The sequence below is a fragment of the Nipponia nippon genome, unplaced genomic scaffold, assembly GCF_047370975.1.
Source record: "Nipponia nippon isolate SJK-2023a ecotype South Korea unplaced genomic scaffold, ASM4737097v1 scaffold_19, whole genome shotgun sequence".
In the NCBI taxonomy this organism is placed as follows: Eukaryota; Metazoa; Chordata; class Aves; order Pelecaniformes; family Threskiornithidae; genus Nipponia; species Nipponia nippon.
The window spans coordinates 485,071-495,830 of record NW_028262335.1 but is presented as its reverse complement, the minus strand read 5'-3'; the positions used below and the strand labels follow the sequence as shown (position 1 = coordinate 495,830).

Here is a 10,760-nt window from a genome sequence, read left to right as displayed (position 1 = left end):
GAGTGATCCCGGGGCCCTGCCGAGCATCCCTTGAATGGCCGTGCCACCTAGTGCTCACATCCCCTGTCCCCTCCTGCAGTGACAGAGCTGTGGCATGCCTCTGGGCACCCTCCAACTTTGTGTTGCTTTGTGCCCGGTCACTACCAGTCCCTGCTGTGGAGACTGCGCTGCTGGGCCAGGCTGGGAACTCTAAGGTCCTGCACTTTTGCTGACCAAGCTGTTCCCTGACTGTGACCAGCACAGCTAGGGTCAAGCGTGGAAAGGGGAACAAGTTTCTTGGCATAGAAAGCGAAAGTTGCCACTTCTCTTCCCCAACCAGGCAAACCACCCTGCACACAAGTACTTCCCCCCCACCCTGCTCCTCTTCTTCCCTGCTCCCAAGGAAGGGCTTCCAGCAGAGGTGCTGCTCAGATTGGTCTGTCTTCACCCCCAGCAAGGAGGTAAGTCACCCCAAATAGCTGGGGACACATGCCTCCCCTGCCACCGCTCTCCAGTCCTTGTTCCCTGTCCCCCTCCTTTCTTCACTTCCCTCTTCCACAAGGGTTTAAAGTAGGAAAAGGGGGAGAAGATGAAGGGGGAGGAGGCTGCAGGAATCTGACCTTGCTCCATGTGGTTGTGGACATCACGGGGCTCTTCAGGCTTGTCCCAGGCTGAGTACCCCAGGTTTTGGGGTAGGTCGTGCACTCAGGACCTCCCTCCTCTCTCCTAGCTCTGTGCGTTGGAGATCTGTATCCCTTTTGCGTGCTTATGCCTTTCCTGTTTATCCCTCCTCTGTTGTGTCTCTTTGCACCCCTTCCTGCCTTGTGCTTTCCATCCCATGGGACCACTGCCCTGTACATCAGTGCTTGCTCCTCCAACACTGGAAGAAGCATCCTCTGCATGCATCTGATGCATGACCACCCATCCCCAGGACATGCACCAAAGGGTTTATGCCATGCTCCATGTCCTGGGCTCTCCAATCCCACAGCCCTGCCATGGGCACATGTCAGAGATTTTCAGTAACATCAATGATTTCAGCTTATGCAATGAAACAGCCTCAAAATCCTTCCGTGAAGTTATTTTCACCATTGCATGTGGTGTCCGGCTCTCTGTATTGGACAACACATGGGTGGCGTGGTAGATCTGTGCATGCATCTGATGAGACCACTTGCATGACTGTGTCCAAGGTGCATCTGTGTGTTTGCTGTGTGCTTGCCTCCATCCCCAGTTCCCCCACCCCTGTGCTTGTAGGGAGGCAGGATGCAACCCGGGCTTTGGCTGGCAATCAGCACTCTGGCAGCAGTGCTGGGCACGGCCCTGCTGGAGGATGGTGTGTGCCAGGCACCGAATGGCAACGATGGCTTCCCAGGAGTCCCTGGCCTTGATGGGAGGCCAGGGCAGAAGGGTGACGTGGGAGAGCCAGGTAAGGGGGAGCCAGGTATGTGCGGTGCGGGTGGTCTGGAAGCCTCCGGCCTCTTGGGAGGAGCATCATGGGCTGTGGGAGCAGCTCAGGAGATGCCAGACGTGCATGAACTGCTCCTCTTCACCACTTCTCCCCAGGGAAATCAACACAGAGGACAGGCATCCAGGGACAAAAAGGGGATGTAGGTGACCCAGGGCATCCTGGCATCCCAGGGATCCAAGGCTACCGTGGCTCGTACGGCCCGCCCGGGCTCCCAGGGCAGCCAGGGCCGAAGGGGTACAAGGGGAAAGCTGGGAATATCCTGGAGCAGCCGCGTCCTGCCTTCTCCGCCTCACGGAAGTCCCCACCATCCATGGGCAAGACGGTAGTGTTTGACAACATCATCACCAACCAGGAGAACTCCTACAGTCCCCTGACGGGGGAGTTCACCTGCAGTGTCCCTGGGCTCTACTACTTCGCCTACCAGGTGGTCTCCAGCGGGGACCTCTGCCTGAGCATCACCAAGAACAAGGAGAAGGTGGTCAGCTTCTGTGACTACAACAGCCGTGAGCTCCTGCAGGTGAACTCGGGCAGCAGTGTGCTCAGCCTGGCCGTGGGCGACCGGGTCTCCGTGAGCACCGGCCCTGGCAAGGGCAGCATGATTTACCATGGCTCCGAGGCAGACAGTGTCTTCAGTGGCTTCATGCTCTTCCCGCAGACGGGCTGACGGACTGCCAGTCCGGACCTGCTTAGCACCAGAGCATTGCAATGTGCGTGTCTTGCATGCATTTTCCCCCTGTGAGTGCATGGGATGGTTTAGTGTCAGAGCAAACCAGGACAGCCCCAAATTGAGCCACCAGACAGGTCCTGTGCTTCCACCAGTGTCACACAGTGGGCAGGCTGTGGGTTACCACTGCAGCAGTGAGACCCCTGCTAGCAGTTACCTCCATGCTGAGCCTGCCCACTCCATCCTGGAGGCAGAGGACTCCTGGTGCCAGCAACACTTTGTGCTCCTGGGTGCTCAGACCCCACACCAGAGAGGACCAGTTGTCACTGGGGCCGTTCACCACCTGTGGGTCTTTATTCCTGAGTGGGAAATCACTGCCTGCCACTGCTTCCGCTACACTAACCATTGCAAACACCTTTCTGGCCCTGGGCCAGTACTGCCTCTCACATCCTCCCCATCAGTATGAATAAATACTTCCAAGACAGCCACCTGGGTTTTCTTTCCTATTCATGCATCTTCCCCAAACCATCAATGTCCTGGGCCCCTTCCCAAGCTGCCCAGGGAGAGAAGTGATCTCCATTTGCTCCTGGCCATGCACAGACCCCAACTGCAAAGGCAGGACAGGAAGGAACTGAGTGTACAAGCAGAGCTGGCACCTACAGGAATGGGGAAATCTCTGGGACTAGCCTATGTGTGTCCTTTTCCTGATGAGTCCAAGCTATCTGTCCTGTACAAAGGTAAACACACGCAGCAGATCATGCACCTCACCCACATGGTCCTCTCTTGGTACCCAAAATCTCCCAGGAAGGGGAAAGGCAGCTGTGGCCCTCCAGCCTTTCAGCAAGGAAGGACGGGGACATCAGGGTGACCGCTGGGGCTGTGGGGTGATGGCGGTGGGGTTGTGGCGCGATGGTCTCCTCTCTTCAGCTTTGGGTGAGACTAGTGGGAAGTAGGGCAGGCTGGGCACGTATCAGGCAGCCAGAGAGCATCAGGGAAGTCGTGCAGGTGCCATACCCTGGGACTGCTGCTCGGAAGAGCTGCTCCACATATGCTGGGCAGCCAAATGTCTCCATTTCTGGAGCAGTGAGGAGGAGGCCAGGTCACCTGCGAGGAGCAACACCCTGACGGGGGATGGTCGGGCCGCAGTGCATTCAGCACCCAGCAGAGCTGGTGGAGCACAGGGCAGGGTGCAGAGAGGACAGCCATCCTGCAGGTCAGAAACCCTCAGGGAGAAATGTCTTTCAGTCCCATTGCCTAAGGGTGCAGCATCTCCCTTCAGAGCTGGGCGATGACCTTGCACCAGGCCATCGTTGCACAGATGGCTCTGCCTCCACGAAGCTGGTTGTGAGGGTGTGCTCCCCATCTGCTTGCTGCCCTTCTACTCAGAAATAAGTTAAGGAAGGGGGAAAGGCAGGTGATTTGCAGAGCGATACTCCCTGTGGTGGATGGAGGGTCAGTGGCACATCTCTTGCCAGCGGCTCATCCCACTTCTGTCCTTCCAGCCCTTGCTGCTGCAGTGGCACGAGTGCAGGTCTCGCTGGACAGCCAGGAAAGTGCTTGCTCAGAGGAAACGATCAGGCAGGAGGACGTGAAACTCGGCTGGGGGCCAGCTGGGGGTTCTGGGTCTCCAAGGGCCCTTTTCTAACTCTGTGACTTCCTCCAGGAGGGTGTCACAGAGAGTCACCCACACTGTGCTGTGCTGGCAGGCAGCGCCCACAGCAGCCAGAGGGCTCAGCAGTGCAGGATCCCGTACCCTGCTCCCCCCAGCAGAGGTAAGAGGCGCTGCAGGGTCCATCTCTTTGGGGTGGGCTGCATGGGGAGTGGGGGTCCAGCAGCATGGAACAGTGCTGGGCTATGTGAGAGGAGGAGGAGAAGGAGACAGAGGCACTGCCAGGCTGCACACATGTCATGGGGGATTCACGCTTGTCCTTGCTGAGGGAAGACGCAGTCCCCTGGGCCAGGCACTGTCCTGGGAGATCCCTAGCTGATGGGTGGCTTGATCCTGATGGACAGAGCCAGGGAAGTCAGGCTGCTGCTGGAGGAGGGGTGAGATCAGCTGGGTCCAGGGAGCTCCGGCTTCAGTGCAGCATGGTGCAACGGTCTGCAGCGACGTATGCATCTGCAAGGGATTTGGGACACTGGACCAGGAGAGCTTGGGGCTGGCCATGGGTACTGCAAGACCTCATGGCTCCATCCAGACTGAAGTCCAACCCTGTCTTCTGCCATCAGGGGCTGCCCTGGGGGTGGTAGTGAGACCAGGGTCCGTCTTCACATATTTGCCTCCCCACCGCCTGGCAATTGGTATGGCAGGGACACTGAGGGCACAGCCATCGCAGCCAGGTGCTCCTGGTGCAGTCAGCCTCATAGCGCGGTACCTCCTTTGCCCCATGGCCTGGAAGCCACCCTGCTGTGGCCCCTCACCACAGCACGCACTTTCCCTTTCTATGCTCCAGAGCACCAAAATGGGGAAGAGCTTCCGGGAGCAGCTCCATCTGGCCCTCACCCTCCTACTCCTGATTCTGGGGTCTGCTGTGACTGGAGATACCTCTCACAGCTGCTATGGGATTCCAGGCCTGCCAGGCATGCCGGGTGTGCCAGGCAAGGACGGCCGGGATGGGCTGAAGGGAGCCAAAGGCGAGCCAGGTGAGTGAGCAAGGAGGGGAACCATGCAGGCTGTTGAAGGGGGGCCATTGAGTCCCCTGTGGCCGGTCTGCCTTGGTTTGCAGGCCGTGGAGAGCATGCGCTGTGGACAGGGCAGGAGGAGAGGAGGCCGGAGAATGGCAACTGCTGCCTCCTGCCCGAGGGAAGGGGCTGGAGGAGCCTCTCCCCACATCCTGCCATTGACACTGAGTCTCTTCCACTCCCCACTACTCCACAGGCATCCCAGCCACTCAAGCAACACGAGGGCCCAAAGGCATGAAAGGGGAACCGGGCGCTCCTGGCATCCCAGGCAAGACTGGCCCCGTCGGTCTCCCTGGTCCCCCTGGAGACAGTGGGATGATGGGCATGCCTGGAGAGCCGGGTTTGCCAGGCAGCTACAAGCAGAAGCACCAGTCAGCATTCTCAGTGATGAGGCAGACCAGCGAGTACCCCTTGAAGAACGTCCCCGTGGTGTTCAATCACGTCATCACCAACACCAATGACGACTACAACACCACCACGGGCATGTTCACCTGCAAGCTCCCTGGCCTCTACTACTTTGTCTTCCACACCTCGCAGACAGCCAACCTCTGTGTCATTCTGTACAAGAACGGGAGAAAGATGGCCAGCTTCTGTGACCACAAGACCAACACCATGCAGGTCAGCTCTGGTGGGATCCTCCTCCAGCTGGGTGCTGGGAACCAGGTCTGGCTGGCAGTGAACGACTACAATGGCATGGTGGGCATCGGCAACTCCGACAGTGTCTTCTCGGGGTTCCTGCTCTTCCCAGACTAGAAGACCACCAGAGCCTACCCCAGCATGCTGACCTCTTCGCCCTACCCTGCAAACACTGCTGCTCACCGCCAGGCTGTTGTTGATGCTCCAGGTGGGAAGGGTGGGAAGGCCCAGTGAGGGGGTCAGCCCCAGCTGCCAGAGACAACCCCTTGGCCTGGGGACTGAGTGCAGGCAGCAGCTGAACAGGGGGAACAGGCACGTCTGGATGCATCTGCACCCAGAGTGATGGTGCCAAGCCCCCAGGGTCCTGCTGGCTCTGCCACATGCATCCACCTTCATAACCCTACGTTACCTTCTGCTGCCGGAGCCAGAGGTCTCTCTGCATCTCTCCCCTTCCCACCTGGGTTGCACCAAGGACAGCCAGGTGTCCTGGAGCAGGCTTGCAGCAGCACCTTTGCCATGACGCAGCTGTAGAAAGTTTCAGTAAAACCTTCCACAGTGTGCCTGGCCTAGTGTGTTTTTTCCTCCATGACTTGCCTTTCTGCAGGTGGAGCCCACGTGTGACCGCATGGATGTGGTATGCAGGCGTGCATGTGCGTGTGTGCGTGACATCTGGACATCTGTGTGGCAACAGAACATCCCCGAGCCCTCACTGGCTCAGCCGTGCTCAGCATCAGTGAGCATCACACACCATTCACAACCCTGGCTTTGCTCAGTGGGGCAGGACCCCCAGCTGCACCGGCTGCAGGAAGGGGATGGTTCCTGTGCCCATGCATACAGCCCCCACCTGGGGGGGGACCAAGACTCCTCCAAGCAGGGGTCCTGATACTCCCCTTCCCCTCCAAGTGGATGCAATTCAGTTGCAGAGAACCACAGACCACACAGCAAACCTCATAGCCATGCCCCCAGTGGCTGGGGCATCCCCAGGGTCCCAGCCTCACCAGGGACAGGGCAGGGGAAGCACTGGCTTCCCAGAGCCAGACCGAAGGAGCTCATGGCTGTGGAGGCTACGGAGGCCACCAAAACCCAATGGAGGTTCCTCCTGGTGGCACACATTTTACAGTGGAAAAAGAGGTCATGTCCCCTGAACATCCCGTGCTTCACCTCCGCAAGGCATCAGCAGAAAGCAGGACTGGAAATGCTTTTACCACAGGGTGAAATCACTTCCCATCCATAACATTTGGGAGAGTCTGGGGGACAGATTCAAGGTGATGGATGCTGAGACCCTGTAGCATCCTCTGGGCCTGCTGGTACCTCCCAGCAGAGCTGGGTATGTACGGAGAAGCCTGAGGGATGCTAGCTAAGTGCATGCACATTTCTGCAGTCCTGAGGGGTTACCCCAAACTTGTCTGGAGCTCATGGCAGTGTTCCCCATAGCAAGCACACCTAAGCAGGACCCAGGGACCATGCAGGGCAGAGCGGACACCCCTCTGCTCCCCGGGGCCAGAGCTGTATGCCTGAGGGGCCCCAGAGTGCCATTTGGGGACGGCATGTCCTGCTGATCTGACAGACAGCATCTGTGGAGGATATGAAAGTGCTACTGAAGAAAGGGCAGGAGCTAAATATAAAAAAGGGATGTGGCTCAGATCCTTTCAGAACAGCCCTTGCAGCAAAATTCTGCTTCCTCCTGTGGTCATTTCCAAGCAGGACGCTGTTGTGTCCTGCTCCATCTCCCCGGTCCGTGCAACAAGACGTTCAAGGTAAGAGCAAGCCATTGGCAAGGCTGAGCCCCAGCTCCCTGCTGCGGGCAGGAGCACACGGGGATCCCAGCAGCACCAGGGTGACGGTCACCCCTTGCATCACTGGCAGAAGAGAAAGGGGGCTGCTGGGCTGGGGGAGATGGGGAACCCTGGTGGGACCCCAACCCCTCCTGCCCCACCTGGGGGAGGGGGCAGATGGAAAGGAGAGATGGCAAAGGCCCAGGGGGGTGATCAGGGACTGAGCATCAGTCTGAAGGGTGCCCTGGGGGTGCTCTCCTGCCCTGAGATGTTTTTGTCATCTGCCTGGGCCTGGACTGGGAGCCTGCGGATTGGTCCTTGCACCTGCCACATCTGAATCAGAGCTGCTGAGGCTGGAGGATCTGACTCACCGGCCTCTTTTCCCACTGACACCAGAGTTTCAGTGCTGGGAAAATCCATCTGCAGCCAGAGAGTGTGGCTGGGGTGATGTCCAGATACAGTCCCCAAATGCCCAGTGCTTACCCGACATGCACCTGCACCAGGAGCTGGAGGAAGGAGCTGAGCCGTGGGATGCAGGGAGGGCAGAAGGAAGATTGGACCCCAGGGACTGGAAGCCCAGATGACTGTCCCAGTAAGGCTCGTTAGATACAGAAATGCTCCTGAGATGAAGCAGGCATGAGACAGGACACAATGGGAACCCACAGGAGTTAGGAGGGCAGGTTTGGGGATTTCTTTGGCATCTGCAAGGACTAAAGCTGACCCTCAGATATGCTGGTGGAAAGCAAGAGCTATTGCCTTGCAGATGATGAAACTGCTCTGGCCCGGGGAAGGATTTTACCCTACCGTTGTGGTCCTAAGATGGGATGGAGAATTTCTCCTCTGAGGGAGCAGTGGGGACTCAGAACAGTAGGGACCTGCAGCACATGTCCAGGGCAGCAGCACAGCCAGGCTGGACATCAGACCTCTGGGACAGGCTAACCTGTCCCCACATATTCATGTGGCTGAAACTCTGGGCACTTGTAAACTGGTAATTTAAGAGTGGGAAGAGACTGACAAGCCGTTCCATGCCCAAAGGGGCTGGTCCCTTCAAGGCCATCAGGTGAGCAGATTTGGCTCTGCAGCAGGGTGTTTTCCCTCCCTGATGGTATTACCCAGAAGCCCTTCTCATCATCATCCTCCAGAGTAGCACAGAGCGCCTTCCCGTCCCTCCCACTGCCCATGGCAAGCCCCTCGATATCCTTCTGTGCTCCAGCAGATGCAGACCGTGTGGGCAATGCTGATCTGCCTGGCTGGAGGGCAGCTTGCAAGTGCCACACTCTGTAAGACCTATGGCACCATCCCAGGCATCCCAGGGTCACCAGGACAGCCTGGCAGAAACGGCAGAGACGGTGAGAAAGGCCAAAAGGGCGAGCAAGGTAAGGAGGAGGCTGCAAGTGGGGAAAACGTCATCTTGTGAATACTGAGAGTAGGAAAATCATAGAATCATAGAATAGTTTGGGTTGGAAGGGACCTTTAAAGGCCATCCAGTCCATCCCCCCTGCAATTGGCAGGGCCATCTACAACCAGATCAGGTTGCTCAGAGCCCCATCCAGCCTGGCCTTGAATGTTTCCAAGGAGGAGGCATCTACCACCTCTCCGGGCAACCTGTGCCAGTGTTTCACCACCCTCACTGTAAAAAATTTCTTCCTTACATCTAGTCTGAATCTCCCCTCTTTTAGTTTAAAATCATTCCCCCTTGTCCTGTCGCTATTGGCCCTGCTAAAAAGTCTGTCCCCACCTTTCTCATAAGCCCCCTTTAAGTACTGAAAGGCTGCAATAAGGTCTCCCCGCAGCCTTCTCTTCTCCAGGCTGAACAACGCCAGCTCTTTCAGCCTTTCCTCCTAGCAGAGGTGCTCCATCCCTCTGATCATTTTTGTGGCCCTCCTATGGACCCGTTCCAACATGTCCACGTCTCTCTGTGCTGTGGACGCCAGAGCTGGACGCAGGGCTCCAGGGGGGTCTCCCCAGAGTGGAGCAGAGGGGCAGAATCACCTCCCTCGACTGGCTGGCCACGCTGCTTTTGATGCAGCCCAGGATATGACTGGTTTTCTGGGCTGCGAGCGCACATTGCTGGTTCATGTCCAGCTTTTTACCCACCAGTATCCCCAAGTCCTTCTCGGCGGGGCTGCACTCAATCCCTTCATCCTCCAGCCTGTACTGATACCGGGGGTTGCGCTGACCCAGGTGCAGGACCAGGCAGTGCCAGGTGCATGGTGCTGGGAAAGCAATCCATTTTCCACCAGTCCTGTGGGGGTGATGCTTGGGGACAGAATGGGCTGGACAGACCGGAGCACCCCGAGGAATCTGGGGAGGGAGGGTGCAGGAGACCAAGGGGTGTCATGCCTGCCGTATGGGCATGGGTCTCCACTGACCCGCATCCCAGCACAGGTACTGGCGGTTTCCTTCCCAGTGCCCCCTCTGCAGACCCATGGGGCTCGGCTGCGACCGCAATGACTCTTCCTCCTTCTTTCTAGGTCCCCCTGGCCGGGTGGAGCATGAAGGAGACAGGGGGGAGAGGGGGGACCCAGGATTGCCGGGGTACCCTGGGAAGATTGGCCCCAGGGGTCCCCCAGGTTCAAAGGGATTACCAGGTCTCAGGGGACTCCCCGGTCCTCCGGGGGACTCCGGTGACTACAAGGCCACCGTCAAGTCTGCCTTCTCTGCTGCCAGGACCGTCAGCTCCTACCCACGCCGGGAGCAGCCCATCCGCTTCGACCGCATCATCATCAATGAGAAGGGTCACTATGAGAACCGGTATGGTCGCTTCACCTGTCAGGTCCCGGGCATCTACTACTTCACCTACCACGTCACCTCCAGGGGCAACTTGTGCCTCAATATGAAGAAGGGCCGGGGTGGCAGCAGGGGTGAGAAGGTGGTGACCTTCTGCGACTATGTGCACAGCAGCTACCAGGTCACCACGGGTGGTGTGGTCCTCAAGATGGCAGTGGACGAGTCTGTCTGGCTGGAGCCAACAGAGAAGAACTCCCTGGTGGGGATCGAAGGGTCCGACAGCATCTTCTCTGGCTTCCTGATCTTCCCTGAGGCTTAGCCCACCAACAGCATCTCTCTGCATCCCTTCCCCTGCTGTTGGCTGGCCCCTGCAGTGCTGAGAACTCCCCTGGAAATGAGTCTTTGCTCCAGATTTGGTGCCCTAAGCCCGTTGCTGCCGGTCTTGCACATTAAATGCCAGCTCCTTGTGCCGTTGGTTCCTTCCTGCCTAGGATTTGCCTCTGTTGCCCCAAATAATGCTCACATACCCAGGGCATTGCCTCTCACACCCCTGGGTGCAGCCTGGGCTCATTAGTATCTCATTACATTCATGCAGTTCCTGCTGCAGCCCATGCTGAGAATCTCCTTCCAGAGCCACCCAGAGAAAGTCCCAGCCCAGGGTTCGGAAAACACGGAGAGGAAGCCTGGTTTCTAGCAGGGGGCAGGACACACGACATCAGTGGAAAAATTGGGGCCACTGGGTACTGGTGGTAGACGGGGAGATACTGGAGATGGTGCTGTACTGGAGAGCCCTGAGGCTGGTAGGATCTGGGTACACCAACCTCTCTTA

The 10,760-nt window shown here is 58.0% G+C and overlaps 3 protein-coding genes across 5 annotated transcripts; all 3 read left to right on the top strand.

Moving 5' to 3' along the window:
• The first annotated feature begins 303 nt into the window (after window positions 1-303).
• Window positions 304-2,596, top strand: C1QA (complement C1q A chain). 2 transcript variants are annotated; one of them, XM_009463417.2, is made up of 3 exons: window positions 304-440; window positions 1,231-1,402; window positions 1,540-2,596. In XM_009463417.2, exons 2-3 carry the CDS (start codon window positions 1,240-1,242, stop codon window positions 2,106-2,108), a joined length of 732 nt encoding a protein of 243 aa, XP_009461692.1. In that variant the 5' UTR covers window positions 304-440; window positions 1,231-1,239; the 3' UTR covers window positions 2,109-2,596. The 2 variants fall into 2 exon arrangements, with proteins under 2 accessions (XP_009461692.1, XP_087611485.1); XM_087755359.1 differs by having other exon boundaries at window positions 1,208-1,402.
• A 1,177-nt stretch (window positions 2,597-3,773) lies between these two features.
• C1QC (complement C1q C chain) lies at window positions 3,774-5,984 on the top strand. The gene is made up of 3 exons (XM_009463418.2): window positions 3,774-3,880; window positions 4,562-4,751; window positions 4,987-5,984. The coding sequence occupies exons 2-3, from the start codon at window positions 4,571-4,573 to the stop codon at window positions 5,541-5,543; spliced, it is 738 nt and encodes a 245-aa protein (XP_009461693.1). The 5' UTR covers window positions 3,774-3,880; window positions 4,562-4,570; the 3' UTR covers window positions 5,544-5,984.
• Window positions 5,985-7,099: 1,115 nt separating this feature from the next.
• Window positions 7,100-10,410, top strand: C1QB (complement C1q B chain). 2 transcript variants are annotated; one of them, XM_009463419.2, is made up of 3 exons: window positions 7,100-7,183; window positions 8,418-8,577; window positions 9,676-10,410. In XM_009463419.2, exons 2-3 carry the CDS (start codon window positions 8,418-8,420, stop codon window positions 10,248-10,250), a joined length of 735 nt encoding a protein of 244 aa, XP_009461694.1. In that variant the 5' UTR covers window positions 7,100-7,183; the 3' UTR covers window positions 10,251-10,410. The 2 variants fall into 2 exon arrangements, with proteins under 2 accessions (XP_009461694.1, XP_087611386.1); XM_087755260.1 differs by having other exon boundaries at window positions 7,124-7,183; window positions 8,415-8,577.
• Window positions 10,411-10,760: the final 350 nt, after the last annotated feature.

Coding starts and splice junctions, on each gene's coding strand:
- C1QA (XM_009463417.2), top strand. CDS start 1,240: ATGCAACCCGGGCTTTGGCTGGCAATCAGCACTCTGGCAGCAGTGCTG. Junction 1,403..1,539: donor GGGTGACGTGGGAGAGCCAG/GTAAGGGGGAGC, acceptor ACTTCTCCCCAG/GGAAATCAACACAGAGGACA.
- C1QC (XM_009463418.2), top strand. CDS start 4,571: ATGGGGAAGAGCTTCCGGGAGCAGCTCCATCTGGCCCTCACCCTCCTA. Junction 4,752..4,986: donor GGGAGCCAAAGGCGAGCCAG/GTGAGTGAGCAA, acceptor ACTACTCCACAG/GCATCCCAGCCACTCAAGCA.
- C1QB (XM_009463419.2), top strand. CDS start 8,418: ATGCAGACCGTGTGGGCAATGCTGATCTGCCTGGCTGGAGGGCAGCTT. Junction 8,578..9,675: donor AGGCCAAAAGGGCGAGCAAG/GTAAGGAGGAGG, acceptor CCTTCTTTCTAG/GTCCCCCTGGCCGGGTGGAG.